At 34.0% G+C, this 18,477-nt stretch overlaps 1 protein-coding gene across 2 annotated transcripts in view; it reads left to right on the top strand.

Moving 5' to 3' along the window:
• Window positions 1–18,477, top strand: part of Xrcc4 (X-ray repair cross complementing 4) — a 193,868-nt gene that overhangs the window by 106,901 nt on the left and 68,490 nt on the right. For both annotated transcript variants that reach the window (XM_070031146.1, XM_070031147.1), the window contains one exon: window positions 8,577–8,724. In XM_070031146.1, coding sequence (XP_069887247.1) covers window positions 8,577–8,724 — 148 coding nt within the window. The remainder of the gene's footprint in view (window positions 1–8,576; window positions 8,725–18,477) is intronic.

The following is an 18,477-nucleotide window of genomic DNA, read 5'->3' as shown; positions in this document are numbered from 1 at the left end:
TACAAACTGATTAAAGGAGGGCATACTCAGAGGAGAAATCTAAATGTATAACACCTGAAAAGCTACAGTACTATTTATCAAAAAGAAATTAGGAAGGGACTGGGAAGGTAGCTCAGGGGTAGAGTGCTTGCCTTGCATGCATGAGGCCCTGGGTTCGATTCCCCAGTACCACATAAGCAGAAAAAGCCCGAAGTGGTGCTTTCGCTCAAGTGATAGAGTACTAGTCTTGAGCTGAAGAGCTGAGGGACAGCGCCCATGCCCAGAGGTCAAGCCCCAAGACCTACCAAAAAAAAAAAAAAAAGAAACCAGGAAATAGAACCCTGTCTTTATGAGGAGGGGTGGTAAAGGAGGGCACAGGAATGGAGGGAGGAAGGGTGAACAAATACAACCATTGTATTAAATACACACTATGAAAAATATGAACTAGGTAACTTGTGAATAGGGATGCCAGGGAGAAAATGTAGGAAAATGAAAGAAGGGATGACATTTGTCTAAGAAGAAAAAAAACTCCTAACCTGTCTTATGGAATTGTAACTGCTTTTGTGCAACTCCTTAATAATAATAGAAAAGGACGTATTATAGGCCTTTACTATAGGATAGTCATCAGTTACTCAGGTAATATTATGAAAACTGGGCTGTTTCTGGTAACCTATCTGGAAAAAGGGTTATTTGATGAATAGTGAGGGAAAATAGTGTTTACTTGTTTGGTCAGATTGGAAATTGACTCTTAAGATAAGTTACTTAAGATGCTCTTTTTTGAAGTGTTCCTGACCCACTTTATCTCAGTTCCTTTTCCTGATTATCTGAATTCTTGTCAGTAAGACAAACTACAGAGGCACAAAGTACCCTGAAGTCTTCCCTGGGAAGAAAGAATCTGTTTTTGAAGCTTGAGATTTATTTAGGATTGTATTTTAAGGTTTGACTTTTTCTTCTTTGTGTGATAACTTGAAATTAAAGTACAATGACTTGTTGGTATAAATACCTAATGGATGCTTTGGGATGAGTAAATAAATAAATAATCGAACAAAAACAGCCCCAAACAATGTATGGTGGCTTGTGACTACTGAATTATTTTGAATTTAGAAGCACCCACTTGTATTATGGGTTTTTCTTTCTTTTTATAAAAACTTCCTCAAGTCTTGAAAATCAATTTAATCTTTTCTCAGAATACAGACATTTTGACATCTAATGTATCTGACACTTATTGCTTAAAAAAACAATATAAAATGATATAAAATGATTTATAATCATTTTATATCATTTTATATTTTACATCTTAGAAATCATGGGTAGAAATCATGGTTAGTATATACCTCAACCAAGGGCCTTCTAAGACTGTAATGTGCCCAAGGTAAGTGGTAGAACCAGTTGCCCGGACTCAGCTCTTTACACTTCAGTTTCTTCTACATCTTATCTGAAGGTCTATAAGAAAGTATGTTTTCATTAAATAAGTAAAATACACTTTTTAAATCAAGAGCTCCAAGCCTTCATATTTTTCATGTCTAAAACTATTGAGTACTATGTTAGGAATACAACAGAATGTAAATAGTAAAATCTCACTGTACAGTGTTCATACTTCAACGGGGAAAGAAAGATAAATGTTAAAAGAGAGTAACAGTAGGAGATAGTATATGGAAAATGAGTGATTTAATTTGTAAATTCAAAAGAAAAAGAGGAAAGTTGCTGTGGTTTAGGAATGCTAGGATGACTGAAGTGACTTGGTCTGGCTACACTGGAAGAGAACATTGAGGTGACCAGTAAAACAATGGAGAATATTCAAAACAGAAAAGTTAGCAATGAAAGCAGATGTAGCCATCCCTGGTACCTTAGAATATCTTAGAGAGAGTGGTAGAAAACTTGGGAAATGTGTTAACAAAGCAGGTGAGGTCACATTGTGGGGGAATTTGAATATAGATATAAGATGTTAGGATTTTATGATATGAGCATTGGGGAACCACTGATGGTTTTTGCTTGGCTATGGCATACATAAAGAGCACATATTATTTTTTCCTGGTCAAAGGACTTGATGGACTTTCCTTGTTATATAATTTAATCTGAGAGATATTCTTTGTGATGAATAATATGCTTCAGGATGCTTATGTGTTTATCTACCTGTGTATGTATGTATAAAACTTTAAAGGGAGTATTTAACAGTCTGTTACATAGAAAGGAGAAGAAGTGGTAACCTCCTTTATAATATTGTATTCTTTCTTTATACTCGGTGTGCATCATATGAAGAGAGAAAAGTCTAAATATGACATAATGCTAACCTCATGAAATAAATTATATCCTTGAAATGTTGTTTTACAGAATATTAAGATTTAAGAATTTATTGACAAGAAACTGAAGTTTACCAGGTAGTTTAACTCATGAGATTTATCCAAATTCCTGACTATTTGGCCAAGTATCATTTCATTTTGACATTGAGAATGCCCAGGGAAGCCAACATTCATCTCATTTCTTTTCTTTGCTGCCAAGATCCTGCAGTTCTTCTGTCAGATGAGAAGAAGTGTGGCTTTTTGTGGAGCCACCTTTCACAATAGCAGGGCTTGTGGAATGAGTCTCCATTTTCTAGATGCATTGAACCTAATGAAAACTTGAAGTTCATCCCACAGCTACTGTCAGTCAGTATTTCAGCTGCCGTAGGTTAATTGGCAATGGATTTTACCCCCTTTGGTTTTGTTTTCTTTTTTAAATAAAAATTTCACTGGAAATGGTGGAAGATACATTGTCATGACATAGAAACTGATGATAATAATTAAAACTGAGGATTCTGGAAGGTGAATGCTCCCGAGGGAAGGGTAAATATATACTCTTCTGCCTAGCTTTGAAAGCTTACAGGTTTATATAATGTAAGTCTGTGTCTTCTTCACTTCTCGTATTTCTTTTCTACTGTCCGTACTTTTCTAGTTTCATTGCCTGCATTTTTTTTTCTCTCATGAATATGACTCCAACTGGGCCATATCCCTTCCTTGTTACTCCTTGAATATTAGTTATTCTCTTTCAGCTCTATTCACAGTTGTCTGCATATCTAAAACAAGTGTATATGATCAGTTAAATTTAATATATTTTTAATTAGATGCATGATTTAAAAGGGAAAACTTGAATTGTTACATTTATAAAATTATATTGGAATCAGTGGATGAGTAGTTCCAGACCCTATCTGGAATACCAAAATCCAGAGATGTCAAAGTCACTTTTATGGGTATTGTGTTTTTATATCACTTATACATGACTTTGCCTTTAGAATACTTAATCCATTATAAATGCTGTCATTCCACATTGTTTGGGGAATAATGACAAAAAAGTGAATACTGTCACAAATTTTTGAACATTTTTCATCTGAGATGAGTTATAATCATAGATGTGGGATCCACATATCTGGAGGGACAAGTGTCTATAAAATTATAGGTAGAGTAGTCATCTTGGAAGTCCCTGTATTTGCCTTTCTATCACTATAGAAAGATCCCTTCTGTTTCAATGACACACTTGTACTTACTTGTAGATTCACAATCATTGTTTCAAGGGATTCACTATTAGAATAGAAATGTAATAGACAACACGAAGAACACTGGAAAAAGAAAGGTAGAGTGTGTTTGTGATACACTCCAACTATATATGGAAACAGAATGATAAACCTAAATGAAAACTGTTGATCAATAGTTGAGGGAGTAGGGAAAGAGAAATTGGCTCTGTTTAGGGAGTACTAGTGACAGGGATTTGGACTAATGAGGTTGGAAGAGGATGGATTTTGTCAAAACAGATTTCAGCAATTATAAAAGTAGAACAATGAAAACTTGAAATAATGTTACAGTAAGGCAGTATTAGGAAAGAGGAGTAAGTTGAATGATAGAGGTGGGAATTGATTGTAATACATTACGTACTTGCATGGAAATGTCACAGGAGATGATCAAATGTTTTGATATTTATTAAAAGCTATCTAGATATAAAAATTCCCTTGACAGCAGTGTATAAAGAAAGAGAATCTGTTATAATAGAATCAGTTATTACATGTACCTGAAAACTAAAGGAAGCTTTGTTTCCCATGGTGTAGACAGAAACCAAGACAAAATATTCTATTTAAAGAGTAACTAATCTTATAGAGCTGCCCCTTTTCCTCATGACAATTTTAGAAAGGCTCCACTGTAACTGTCAAGAGAAATGAATTATAATGTTGAGGCGAACTGCAAGGAATATGTGGCCACACACAACTTCAGCTTTATGGTGGTAAATAATAAATAATAATAATCACCAAGAAGTTGAAAAATGTGATATTGTGTATATGTGTGTATGTATGTATGTATGTATGTTTTCCCCACATTTTGCTTCAAAAATAATAATTTTCAAATTAAATTTTCCATAAATGGAATTTTTATCTAAATATTTACAAAATCCTTGAACCTGCCCTATAGGCTTGAAGAAATTTAAAGCTACCTGTCCTTTCAAGTTCACAGTCACTATCCATATAAATGATCCACTTTTAGCAAATAGAGTCCTGAAGTAAAAATGATAATATCATCATGCAGCTACATTGTCCAGATCTTGAAACTGAACATAGAACAACTTAGCATAACATCCTAGAACCTCTAGCATAAGAAATCATTTCTAAGAATAAATAGGCTTTGTGGGATTTTTATAACTTGTACATAAAACATTGAGGAGTAGCTCTAGAGTATTTTAGCTAATCTATGTATCTCTGGTATCTTTCATTTCACATAGACAGCACATATGCCATATTCAGCATAGTATTTTTCAGACATACCTTGTTTTTACTAAAAGGTTCATATTTTTTATTCCACCACAATAACTACTGAACTGTCAGTTATTGATTGAAAAATAAGTAGCAAAAATGCCTAGAGTATTAATCAGGAATCCTTTTCTTTTGTTTTGTTTTTACTCTAATCAAACTTACCTTGGTTTGTCTGTTACCTGGGTTATAGCTCATTCTAGCACACATTTAGAGACATGTATGGTTTATATTTGTAAGCTAAATTATTCACTGTTTTGCCTTTTAGCTTTTTGAAATATATTGTGCATTGTGTATAATCACTCTACTACACCATAGTACACCAGAGCTTTTTATGCTTATCTAGCTATAAATTGGTACCTACTAATCAACTTCTCCCATTCCTTTCTCCCTGCTTTCAGATCAACCTTTTTAGCTTTCACATAAGATCAAGTCGCATGGTATTTTAAAATGAGTTGTAGACATTATAGAAATGGTATAACTATTTCACAAAAAATATATCCTTTCTACTCACCAGTTTGTCAGCTGTCATGTGGAATTCTAAAATAAATGACACAAGTTTTTGTAACTTGTTTTTAAATTTTTACCCTATATTTTAGTTAAAACCTAAATGTCCTCTATCTCAAGCTTAGCGTTTTTTTAAATAAATTCTGTACTTGCAACTTAACAAGATAGATCAAAGCTTAATAAAGGAAACCATTTATTTTGAATGTGTTAAAATAAATAGAACATCCTTTTCTTTCTTTTTTTATTTTATTTTATTGTAAGGGTGATCTCAGGGGTTACATTTACATAGTAAGGTAATGAGTACATTTCTTGTCGACATTGTTAGCCTTGTTTTTCCCACTTTTCTCTATTCATAATATGCTTTTTAGAAGTCAATAAAAAATGTACAAGAAATCTTATGGATGGGACTGGGAAGGTGGCTCAGTGGTAGAGCACTTGCCTTGCATGCTCGAGGCCCTGGGTTCGATTCCTCAGCACCACATAAAATAAAAGCCAGAAGTGGCGCTGTGGCTCAGGTGGTAGAGTGCTAGCCTTGAGCTGAAGAGCTGAGGGACAGCACCCAGGCCCAGAGTTCAGGCCCCACGACTGGACCCAAAAAAAAAAAAAAAAAAAAAAGAAATCTCATGGAACGTGTATATTCTAATAAGTTAACAGCATTGAAAATAAAATCTGCTTTGCTGGACATTCAATTGATATTTGATCAAGGAATATTTTAGCAACTAAAGAAAATATTTTTAATTGTCAAAATGGTTTGATCTGGATGTCTTGGTTTCCCCATAAATATAATTAATATATCCTTTTCAGAGTTACTTTAAGGAAAAAAAATGTACATAAAATACATACCCCAGTACCAAGTATGTGAGTTCTTAAAAGTACTACTTATGAAGAAAAAAAAAACAAAGAATAGAGAAGAGTTTTGAGCAAGTAGCCAGGAGTGTCGGCTAATCAGAGAAAGAGATCAAATCAAGTGTACACTGTATGAGAGATAACTCAACATGCAGATTTCTCTACTAGACATGTGTGCATGCATGTATCTGTAAAATGATTTTGTCTGCAGACTTCACACTAAAAATAATGGAATAACAGGGAAACATAATGATGTTTGGGCAGTAAGTCCATAATCCATGCAGTTATGTCATTGCTGTTGTTAGGTCTCTAGTGAAAATCCTAGTAACAAACATATTCATAATCAGCATCATCAGTCAGCAAATCCTTTGCATCACACTTTATCTAAAACAGGAGGAAATGAGAATTTCTGAGTGCATTTGATTCCAACCATTCCATTAACTTAAAAATCTGAGTCAGGTAGTACCTGGTGGCAAATGTGTGCATGCATACACACACACACACATACACACACACACACACACACACACACACACACACACACACACACACACACAAATCTGATTCAACATATAGGAAGGAATGTTGTTATATTTCTTTTTCTTCGTGGGACCTGAACTCTGGGCCTGGGCTGTCCCTCAGTTAATCAGCTCTTCACTCACTGAGAGCTCTTTAGCTCTCAGCTCTCAGCTCTTCAGCTCTTCACTCTACCACTTGAGCCACAGCACCACTTCTGACTTTTTCTGCTTATGTGGTGCTGAGGAATTGAACCCAGGACCTCATGCATGCAAGGCAAGCACTCTACCACCGAGTTACCTCCACAGCCCCTTTCTTTACCTATAATCAACACTTCATCAGAGTCTTATATTTCTTTAGCTATAATCAACACTTCATCAGAGTGTTAATCTTTGAAGGTATGTATGTTTTAACTCATATACACTAAACCTGACCCTATTTGTTTAAAAAAAATAAATTATACATTATTTTGAATTTCGTTTGCCCTCGTTTTAATTTTTGTATATTGCCAAAGCTTTCTAACTGGAATAAAAACTTTCCCCTGTGCACTTTTAAATATTTCTATGTTAGAAAAAAATATCAAATACATTGAAGTTCAAAAACAGAAAATGTTATCATTGCAATATTTCCTAATATCAAAACACCCGTCCCACTTCTTTTGTGGGTCCCGGATCATGAACTGAAGGCCGGGGCACTATCCCTGAGATGTTTGCTCAAAGCTAGTACTCTACCATTTCAACCATAGCTCCACTTCTAGCTTGTTGATGCTAAGTTGAAGATAAGAGTGACTGTTCTGACGACCTTTTTAGAACTAAGTTTTAAATTAAGAATATAGGAATATCAATTCAACATGTTTCTATTGTTGCTTCTGTCTCACATAACCAAAACAGAGGGACAATTTAGTAATACCCAAATGGGATACATTTTTAGTATTTCTCTACTTTTCTTTTTCTTCAAATTTTGCCTAAAAGTCTGTGAAATTAAGTTGATTGTGGGCCACATGCCTATGATTCTAGTTGTATGGGAGGTAGAAAAAGGATCTGGACTCCTCAAAAAAAGGTAGTAAGAATTTGTGTCAAAACAACACATTGATCAACACATATATTTGTCAATTGCTTTGTTAAATGGCAACTCCTTTGTACAACCACTTAATTTTTAAAAAGTGGGAAACAGGGACTGGGAAGGTGGCTCAGTGGTAGAGCGCTTGCCTTGCATGCATGAGGCCCTGGGTTCGATTCCTCAGCACCACATAAGCAAAAAAGAAAAAAGCTGGAAGTGGCGCTGTGGCTCAAGTGGTAGAGCGCTAGCCTTGAGCTGAAGAGCTGAGGGACAGTGCCCAGGCCCAGAGTTCAGGCCCCACGACTGGACCCCCCCCCCAAAAAAAGTGGGAAACAGTATATAAAAAATAGAAGAAAAGAAAAGGGGAATTACCTTACAAAAAGGCTAGGAAGCAAATCTCATATGGTTTAGAGCACTTAGCTAGTTCAAAAACTAGTACCAAAAAATGTTTGTGATATTACCTGATTCACGAAGATGCTTGTAGATAATTACTGTTTAACATTAATTTAATTTAGATCATTTCTTAAGCATTTCAGCATCTTTTTCCCCTCAACACATTTTTGTGGATGCCACTAAAACTTTTATCCAATTCTAGCATTAAAAATTTAACTACACTAAGAATGTGTAAGAGAAGGCTTTTGTCTGATATAGGCAAAGATTGATCAAATAATTCTATTTTGTGTACAATATATATAATGTTTTATGTTCACAATGAAGTGTTATACCACATCAACTGACTCACTTCATTAAATCTGCATGAGTGTTTGAGAGATTAGTTTTACTATAATTTACTTGTAGCGATTTGTGTTAAATGCTAAAGCAGTTAAGTTGAAGGTTTATTTACAAGCTACGTGCATAGTATTCTTGGATTACATACTTAACTTTTTTTTTTTAATTTTAGACACATTAAGTAAAGATGACTCCATTATTTCAAACCCTGATGTCACTGATATTGCACCAAGTAGGAAAAGGAGGCAACGAATGGAAAAAAATCTTGGAACAGAACCTAAAATCATTCCTCAGGATCATCAACTTCCAGAGAAGGAAAAGTAAGGCATTTTATTATTTGTTGAATAATGAGATGAGTTTTTTAAGCTATTAATTATATAAGTGTTAAGTTTATATTTTTTCTGAGGTTCCATGTTTTTAAGAAGAAAAAATATGACTTATGGATATTATAAACTGAGTCAATACATTCTCTGCTATTTGGTTAATTCATATTATTATTTAAAGCAGAAATGCTAAAAATATAAAAAATATATTTTTCATATAATTCTCACAGATTAATTATAGATGACACATAACTTACTAAAAATATTAGAACCCATCTTATGTTCAGTAAAGTGTTTCAATCTAATTTACTGTTTAAAGGGAATTATGCAACATTCAAATTTCCTACTATATTTGGTTATGCTTGGTATTTTTTTCAGCTGAAATATTATTTCTATTAAATTTTGGTACTTTGTGTTTTATTTTTACTGCTCTTCACTTTTTTAGACTTCCTCTCATCAATCTGCATTCAAGTTTAGGTTTAATGAACTGAAAAGTTAGGATAAGTGGTATTTCATTACATCAAGTCAGTGAACATTTATAAGTAATATTATTAGTTGAATTTGCAATGGATGTACAAATCATGTGTACATTTGGCTATATGTGTATAAATTGTGGAAATTTTTCCTCAAAGATTTTGGTTAATTTAGCAAATAGTCATTAAATGATGATCATGTTCCAATTTATTATGAAACTTCAGTGATTTTTCAGAATGTGGAAGGATGACCCTTGGGGAATCTCAGAGCCATTTGTAGAGGTGATCCTCCCTTCTTTAGTTTCAGACCTGTGTGAGGCTAGATTTTCTTCATATGGGTTCATTAAACAACACATATGACCAGATAAGATGATGTTAAGCGAAATGAACCCCAAGATAGGGACACAAGTGTTTTTTTCTTTCTTGCTATTGTTTCTAACGTATTTTTAATACACTATGTGATCTTTTTGTTGCTTTGTATGTTCCTTCCCCATGGTATAACCCCTGTTCTCACTCTGTTTGGGGGAGGGGAAGGGAAAAAACAAAATGCTTAAATAGGGATACAGGTTGACCCATTGTAACAATGAGATGTACAAGTCACTATGTTGAAAAATGAAGTTTACAATTGGGGGGGGAGAGGTAAGAAAGTTGTGGAGGTGGGAGGGAAGGGATGGTAGGGGAAAAAAAAGGAGGAAGCAGCAATGCTTGATAAGAAATGCACTCATTACCTTCTCCTATAACTATAACCCCTCTATACAGTATTTTTATACTAAAAACGTATTTTAAAAAAACACATCACAGCTGATTAAATGAAGAAAGAAATGAAAAGCTAAGCAGATTTGCAAAAATATTAATATTCTAATAAGTTTTTTGTTTGGAAACTACAAAGATATTTCATTAAACTTTATTATTCTCAAATAATGTGTGGTTTGACATGAACTATACATTTATAATAGCTTTACATCTTCTAATCGTTATATTCCTTAGAAAAGTTTTTGATATGCATGTTATAAGGATGAAATGTTAGCTCTATCTCATGACTAAGTGTGTGTGGGGGGGGGAGGGTGTCTGTGTTGTGTGTATGTGTGTGCACGCATGCTAGACCTAAGGCTTTAAGTCAGGGTCTGAGCACCACCCCTGAGGTTCTTTGTCAAAATGTAGAGCTCTACCACTTGAGCTACAACTTGTTTCTGACTTTTTGGGTAGTTAATTGGAGACATGAGCCTCATGGGCTTTTCTGCCCAAGCTGGCTTCAAACCATGATCCTCTATCTCAGCTCCTAAGTAGATAAGGTTAGTGTGAGACACCAGAGCCCAGCATGACTAAATATTTATGTAGCTTTTTTTTTTTTCTCCAGTCCTGGGGCTTGAATTCATGGTCTGGGCTCTGTGCCTGAGTCTCTCTGTGCGCAAGGGTAGCACTCTACCACTTAAACCACAGCACCACTTCTGGCTTTTTCTCAGTAGTTTATTGGAGATAAGCATTTCACACTTTCCTTTCCAGGTTTTGAACTGTCTTCCTCAGATTGCAGTTGTAGAATTACAGACATGAACCACCTGTGCACAGCAAATGTAGTTTTTTTTTAAAAGACACGGTTTCTGCAAACATCCACACAATTAATAACTATCATATTCCTTTTCACTTTTGATTATATCAGCCTTTATCTTATTGGTATTTCACATTTAAATAATTGAGAGACACTACATCAACTTTTTTGAATCATCTGCTAAAAGTAACAGAAAATCAGTTTGTTATTATTGTGTTATTCTTGTTATTATCTTACCAAGTTAAATGTTAGTTTACCATTAGCCATTCAGTGCTTTTATGTAACTGTTTAACTACAAGGTGTTTCTCATCAGTTTTACTAAGGAAAGAATCACATACATACAAAACTTATTAGCCACACATGTAATATCTCCTTAAGTAGGTTCCTAAGTACATTCAATAGAAGTAGATCTTAGTGATCATTATTGAGTTTTTAGAAATTCCAAATACTTTAAAGTTTTTATGAAAAATACAGTTAATCTATAACATTCATATTTCTTAAGTCTTTATTCATGTTCAACTGGAAAGGATTAATGAAGAATGAATGTAATATCCACACTTATTCTTTCTTCAAAAGGAAATAAATTGCACAGGAAGCTGTGATTTGTTTACATCACCATGGCATACAAACCCGTATAACCCCGTGAATTCATCTGGTATCCTGACCTGATCAGCTGTTCTACTTGAATCCCATGCAAGATCTCACACACATTTGTCCATTCCTCTCAATATTGCCTCCTCTTTATCTCCTTTGTAACCTCAGTAAGGAGTTTATTCACTGTTGGACTTCCATAATTGAATATTGAGTAGGAATATGCACAATAAGCATGATTATTTATCAAAAACAAAAGATTTTGGTGATTTCCCATCACATTACTGTCCCCACATAGCTTATTAGTCTAGGAGTCTAAAAGAGTGTCTAGAAGACATAACTATTTTATCATTACATAAGTTTGTGAATGTAAACATTTAAAGAAATTGGGATTTGATCAAAACAGAGCAAAGATAGCATTGTTGGAAAAATTGTCATTGGATCTGAAATATGAGGGATGAAGACGAGTCACAGAATAGGGAGTAAAGAGCATCAGGTTCAAGGAGAAAAACTGCTGTGCATCTCCGTCGTGAGAGCAGGGTAGGAATGGTATGAGCTCAGAGGCTGAGCTCTTCCTTATGTGGGCCTTGTTAGGACTTCTGCTGTTCCGCTCATGTAAGAGTGCATTGCTGCTTCTTAAACGCAAAGGACTTTCCTTCTGTTTCCCTGTCTTTCTAAACTGCTTTGTAACTCTTGATCAATTTGAGGGTTGAGTAGAAATCTTGATACTTTGGCTACAATTGTATCTTTTCAGTTTAATCTTTTAAAAGCTCTCTAGTCATTTTACTTGGATTTATTTTTCTTTTAAACTCTATAACTTGTTCAATGTGAACAATTTTAGACGCCAAAATGAAACTTTCATTCTCTTTAAACATAGGAAAATAGAAAATTAAAAACATACTGAAATTTATGTAGAGTGCACACGACACTAATCACTTAAATTGGCATATGTTAATGGTTGTAAGGTGTTGAATTGTACTGCCATTTTGTCTTTTTCTGGTACACAAATGCTGGGTTTTTTAGCAGTATTTTGGGATTGTTGATGATTTCCCACTTTTAGTAAGACTTTAAAATCCTTGAGTCTGGTATCTATTGATAAATATTCATTTAAAAATTAGTGTAACTAATCCACACAATATGATTTTACTTCAGGAACACTCATCCTGTGCTGTCAGCTAGCATCAACACTGAGAGTTATTATGACTATAACCATATGCTGTGCATCCCTCGCTGTTTACTATCTTGCACCACTTGCAGCTGTGATTTATCGTCATTCCCTATGGTCTTTTAAATTCTGTATGTTAAACACAATGAACCAGCTGACAAAGACTCAGAAATTGTTTAATTACTTTTAATAGTTATATACTTGCAATAATATCAGATGAAATTATGAATATAAAGAAAGAATATTGTAAAAGTTTGTAATGGCAGGCTGAATGTTATCATACACACCTGTAAATCCCAGCCATGTGGAAGGCATAGGTAGGAAGATCATGATCCAAGTTTGTCCTTGGATCAAAACACGACACCTCATTTGAAAAAATAACTGAAAGCAAAGAAGGACTGGGGTATAGCTCAAGTGATAAAGCACCTGCCTAACTAGCATTAGTCCCTGAAGTTGAACTCCAGTATGGCTAAAAACTAAAAAAAAAAAAAATGAAAATGAAAATTAAGTGTCTCAAAATATATCAAAAATAGTGCTCTATTTGGTTTAATACTAGATTTAAATTTTTAATGATATCATGTTTTATTATACAATATAAGGGCCAAGTAAGAATTATTCATTTAAGTATTTACATTTTTAAATTATTTCTCCCAAAATCTTATAAAAATGAGCACAAATAGTTCTACCTTTGTTCATATCAGTAGATAAAATTTTAAATAGACTTCTGTTAATATGGCTGGAAGTCACTTCTGACTAGTCTTATTTTAGGAAATTGATTTCTTCATTATCTGCTTATTCAGGGAAATTGAGTCTATTTTTCAGTTTTATTGAGTTTTGCAGCTATGCAATAAAATCAACCAACAGAGTGCTCAAATTAAATAATTTAATGCTTTCAACTGTGGCCACTTATTTTCCTCCAGATGGAAATTCAATTTTTCCTTCTAGGTGTTCTGTTTCCTGTTCTATGGGTAGTTTCTCTCAAAAGCAAACTAATTTTTAAGGGATATAGGATTACCATCTAAACAAAGACTTAGTTAACTATTCACAAAGATTAATAAAACTTTTTGTCTCAGAATTAGAACTTTAGACCCTAGGAAAGGTGACCAAGTAGAGAGGCAAAACCAAATTGCAATGAAACCAGGATTATTTGGGAGACCTAGATGGAAAATTAAACACATAGTTATACCATATGCACTCCATTTTCAATATTGGGATATAAAATCCATGGCTGTCTAGGAAAAGTTAAATAGAAGCAACGTTCCCCCAGGTATGAGATATAGATATAGATTTAGGGAAGAATGCCAAGGCATTTGCTGAAATTAGGTAAGAATGTGTTCAAAAGTTATATCATAAATCCGTTTACAGGCTTCATTCTATAGACAACATAAAAGATGAGTTCTCAAACGAACTTTACAACTTTGGTGGGGGAGGATGGGGGGGGAGGGAGGATACGAAGGGACGGGAAGGGGAAACAGCAAGAGGCTACAATGCTTGATAAGAAATGTGCTCACTATCTTACCCACGTAATTGTAACCCCTCTGTACAGTATTTTCACAATAAAAATATATTTAAAAAATAAAATAAAAGATGAGTTCTCTATAAAGCAATCCACTTCCAAGGAAGTACATATGCCTACCACCTCCCACAGTGCTTGTGAACCTACCCTTCAAAACTTGAAGATTTATATGTAAAAATTGTGGAGTAAGTGGAGTTTGAGTTGTCAGATGCACTTAACAATAGCCTTTCAAGCATGCTTCCTCTATCCACCAAAAAGGGGAAAAAAAGATGTTAGTAACAGCCTATGGGATAAGTAGACAGTATACATTCAAAGAATAGGGGCTGGGAAGGTGACTCAGTGGTAGAGCGCTTGCCTTGCATACCTGAGGCCCTGGGTTCAATTCCTCAGCACCACATAAGCAAAAAGAAAAAGAATAGTAGTTTGGGATATACGCTTTCAAAATTCTTGAATATCAATGATTTTAAGATGTAAAAATTTCAGCCATAATTATAGAATGATAGTTATTAAAATGAACTACTTATTTTTTTTAAATGTGAGGTTCCCTTGACTCCCTCCCCACAACCCCCTACTTAGGGAATTGTCTGCTAGCTGAGGAGAGCAGAACCAATGATAAGAACACAATTGGGAAATACCTGAGAGTGGCCACTCAGCAACATCCTATCTCTAGAATATAACTATTAAAGTAGTTGGGGCCAAAAGGAAAAATAAAATACGTATGGTATTTGTTTCTACAGACTAGCAGGTGAAGAATATATAGGTTGACATATTTTATGAAAGGTTCCATACACATGATTTAGTCTTGTGTGTGATGAATATCTCCCAAAAACTAGAGTTCAAATATACTTTTCAAAAATCCTAAAAATATTATTATTAAAAGTTCACAGATGAGCTGGGAAGGTGGCTCAGTAGTAAAGTGCTTGCCTTGCATGCATGAGGCCATGAGGCCATGGGTTCGATTTCTCAGCACCCCATAAGCAGAAAAAGCCGGAAGTGGCTCTGTGGCTCAAGTCATAGAGTGCTAGCCTTCAGCTGAAGAGCTGAGGGACCCAGGCCCAGAGCTCAGGCCCCACAACCTACAAAAAAATAAAACAACAACAACAATAATAATAATAATAGTCCACAGATGTTGTTCCTTGAGACAAGAGTTTTAGCTGTTCTGAGTCACCTTTTAAGTGGTATTGGTGAGTTTTGAAGCTGTAGAATTTCAGGTGAATTGTAGATGGTAAAACTCCTACACCTTGCAAGTTTTATATAATTTCATATTTAATCTTTAAAATTAAAGCCATTATTTATTTACTTGTTTATTGTTTATATAGGTTCATACTATGCTGCTCAGACTGGGCTCAAATGCACAATAATCCTGCATCAACCTCCCAAATAGCCATAATTATAGACATGCATCTCAGCCCACAACTTCTCAGACATTTATTGGTTATTTACATTTTATCTTCTACTTGCTACCTGTTTATAACTTTAGCTGACTTCCAATGGAGATCCTTTTCTAATTGTTTTATCAAAGCTCTTATATCCTAAATATTAATTTCTGCCTTACTCAGCTGGTCATTTTCCTCTCAAATTTTGTTAAATTATATTTTGTATTCATATAAATTATGGATACACTTGATCTTATATAATATTGATCATTTTTATCACTTTTGAATATGTGTTATATCCTAAACACTTCATAGACCATTTGAATAGGTACTATATCCTAAACACTTCATAGATCAGGGGCTCAAATGTAAAGAACTTAGATGATGTGCTCGAAGTAGGTTATTTTGTGAGTTTTGAATTTAGAATCATCTTATTTCAAGGCTTATACTTTTGTAAGATTTATGGTGGAACTGGGATTGATCTCAGAACCCCTCATGTGCTCAACTTATGCTCTATTAATTCAACCATGCCTCCAGCATTGCTTTCTGCTGCTTATTTCGGAGATGGAAACTCTTGGACTTTTGTGTCTGAGCTGGCTTTGAATCAAGATCCTGTGTATCTCAGCCTCTGGCATAGCTAGGATTACAGGTGTGAACTACCAGTGCCCAGCTCCAAAGTCCACACTTTTATGCAATTTTATACTGCTTCAAAAGTAATGTGAGCAACTAATATTTTTTATTTAGATACAGTAAGCATTTGAATTTCCTTCCATTAATTCATTTAATTCTTTCCACAATTCTGTGAAATAGGGCCATATTTTTATGCATATTTTTGTTACTAGCTAAATAAAGATGAGTTTTGGTGAGGCTTGACTCTTCCTGACATCACTGCAATAACCTTATTGAAACAAAGCTGTAAGTGCTGTGACTGTAGGCATTGGGTTAATGGTATCCTGCTGCTTGCCTTTCAGATGGCCATGGAGATTAAGTGAAATCCTGTAGGAAGCCAGATGTTCTGAGAATATTCTATACTACTATTTTTTTAAGTGCTATTCCCTCTGCTTTTGGCTGAATCTTAGAATTCTTTTCCTATGAAGGAAACTGTATTAATGGAAATCAAGTCTAAAATAGTTCTTTGAAAAAATTCTTTGGAAATGAAAATTGCTCATAGCTTTTTATGTGTTAATTCAGCAAATATTCTTCCCTTCTATTAGTAACTAATAAGACATATCGATGTAATGTTATAACATTCTAAGTAACATAATATTCTTCTCTTCTATTTAGTAACCAATAAGATATATCGATATAATGTTATGACATTATAAATAACATTATAAATAAGATAAAATGTTGGATGAAAAACAACATATTTAGAAGATTGTGTTTCAAAGCAGTTGATTAAACTTAAGTCATGCATGTGTATACACACATACGCATTTAGATATATATTTGTATATATGTATACATCTGTATATCTACATAAAATTTCATGTACCATTTTCAAATGTGGTAGCTGTCCATCCTGTTTTTCAATGTGTTTTTCCTGTGTTTAAATGTTGTTTCTTAAGAATCACTTATAACTTACTGCATTTTTTTTCTGGTTTAAATCCCAAACTGTTTGAAATTTTCCATGTGTATGTTCAATGTATTTGGAGAATACAAGCTTTAAACGTCTTTTGTGTCGAATTTGGAACATAAAATGAGCTCTCTACTGCTGTGTATTTACTTTGGTCATCATGAACAAACCTCATTTTTTACTCAGATTTAATTTTATCATAATGTTTATGTTAGTTACAAAAGTAAACATGTGGTGGTTTTAAAAGGAGATACGTTTTTATTAGCTTCCCTCATTGTTTACCTAACTGATCAGGCTGCAGCTCTCGCTTTCCTTGCTACATGTGTTGATTAATGGCTCCTTGAACTTGTTCCAGGGTATACTGATTATGGTCAGAACACTTCAAAGATGATTTATTAATTGTGTTTGCAACTCAAAATAAGTAAATATTAACCATAAGCATTATTATGTATTTGCCAGTAAAATCAGGAATTAACATTTTAAAGTAAACTTTGTCTGAGTGAGTTTAACCTATATAGGAAGTACAAAATATTTTATTTTTAAAACATATTCAGTATTAGTTATAGCTTTATGGCCTTTCAAACCACTATTATTAAATGCTTAAGAATCTTTATCTTGTGAGTGAACACGTTACATTCTATTTGAACAAAATCTGAAGATAATATGTTTTGAAGCAGCTTACAAGGGTGTTCAAAAATGTGAATTTCCATGTTTATAATTTACCCTGGGAGCAACCCTTACTCAAACCCCAAGTTGTTACACGTATATAAATGTCAAATTACTGAAAATCTTAGATTTTGTTTAAAAATAAATTTAATAGGAGTCTATTATAAACTTTCACGTAAACAGAATTTCTTGTAGCAATGTACAGTGGCTCATGCCTGTAATCCTAGCTACTTATGTGGTAGAGATTGTGAAGATCGTGGCTTGAGGCCAGCTCTGCCAAAAAGTTAAGGACCCCATCTCAACCTAAAACCTGGATGTAGTAGGGGTAGATGCCTATCACTGCAACTACAGAGGAAGGATTCTAGAGGATCATGGTCTGGATAACGTAGCAAAACTAGAGGCCCCATTTGAAAAAAAACTAAGGCAAAAAGGGCTTGTGGCTCAAGGGGTAGAATTTTTCCTAGCAAGTTCAAAGCTCTAAATTCAAACCCCAGGACTGCTGTTGAAAAGAATAAATGAAGAAAAAATGAAAAAGAAAAGGAATTTATTATGTTTCATATGTAAGCGGATAATAATTATCAGATATGTAAATTCATAATTGTTATCCTTTCAGCCATGTTATACTTTAGGCACTCTAACAAGGTTGGATAATGTGTAAGTAGTCATTATAACTGTTTAATGTCATTATTTCTCAAAAGAAATGTCCACCTGCTATAACTTGTATTTCAATATCTTAAAATATTTTATTATTTTGTATAGTGAGGTAGTTAAGTTTTTAAAATTTATATTATATCTATTATAATTAAGTGTAAAATAAACAATTTTAGATATTAAAATATGA

The sequence above is a fragment of the Dipodomys merriami genome, unplaced genomic scaffold (genome assembly GCF_024711535.1).
Source record: "Dipodomys merriami isolate MVZ:Mamm:240054 unplaced genomic scaffold, mDipMer1.0.p SCAF_20, whole genome shotgun sequence".
Lineage (NCBI taxonomy): Eukaryota > Metazoa > Chordata > Mammalia > Rodentia > Heteromyidae > Dipodomys > Dipodomys merriami.
The sequence above is the reverse complement of the archived record's forward strand: the minus strand, read 5'-3'. Positions and strand labels throughout refer to the sequence as shown.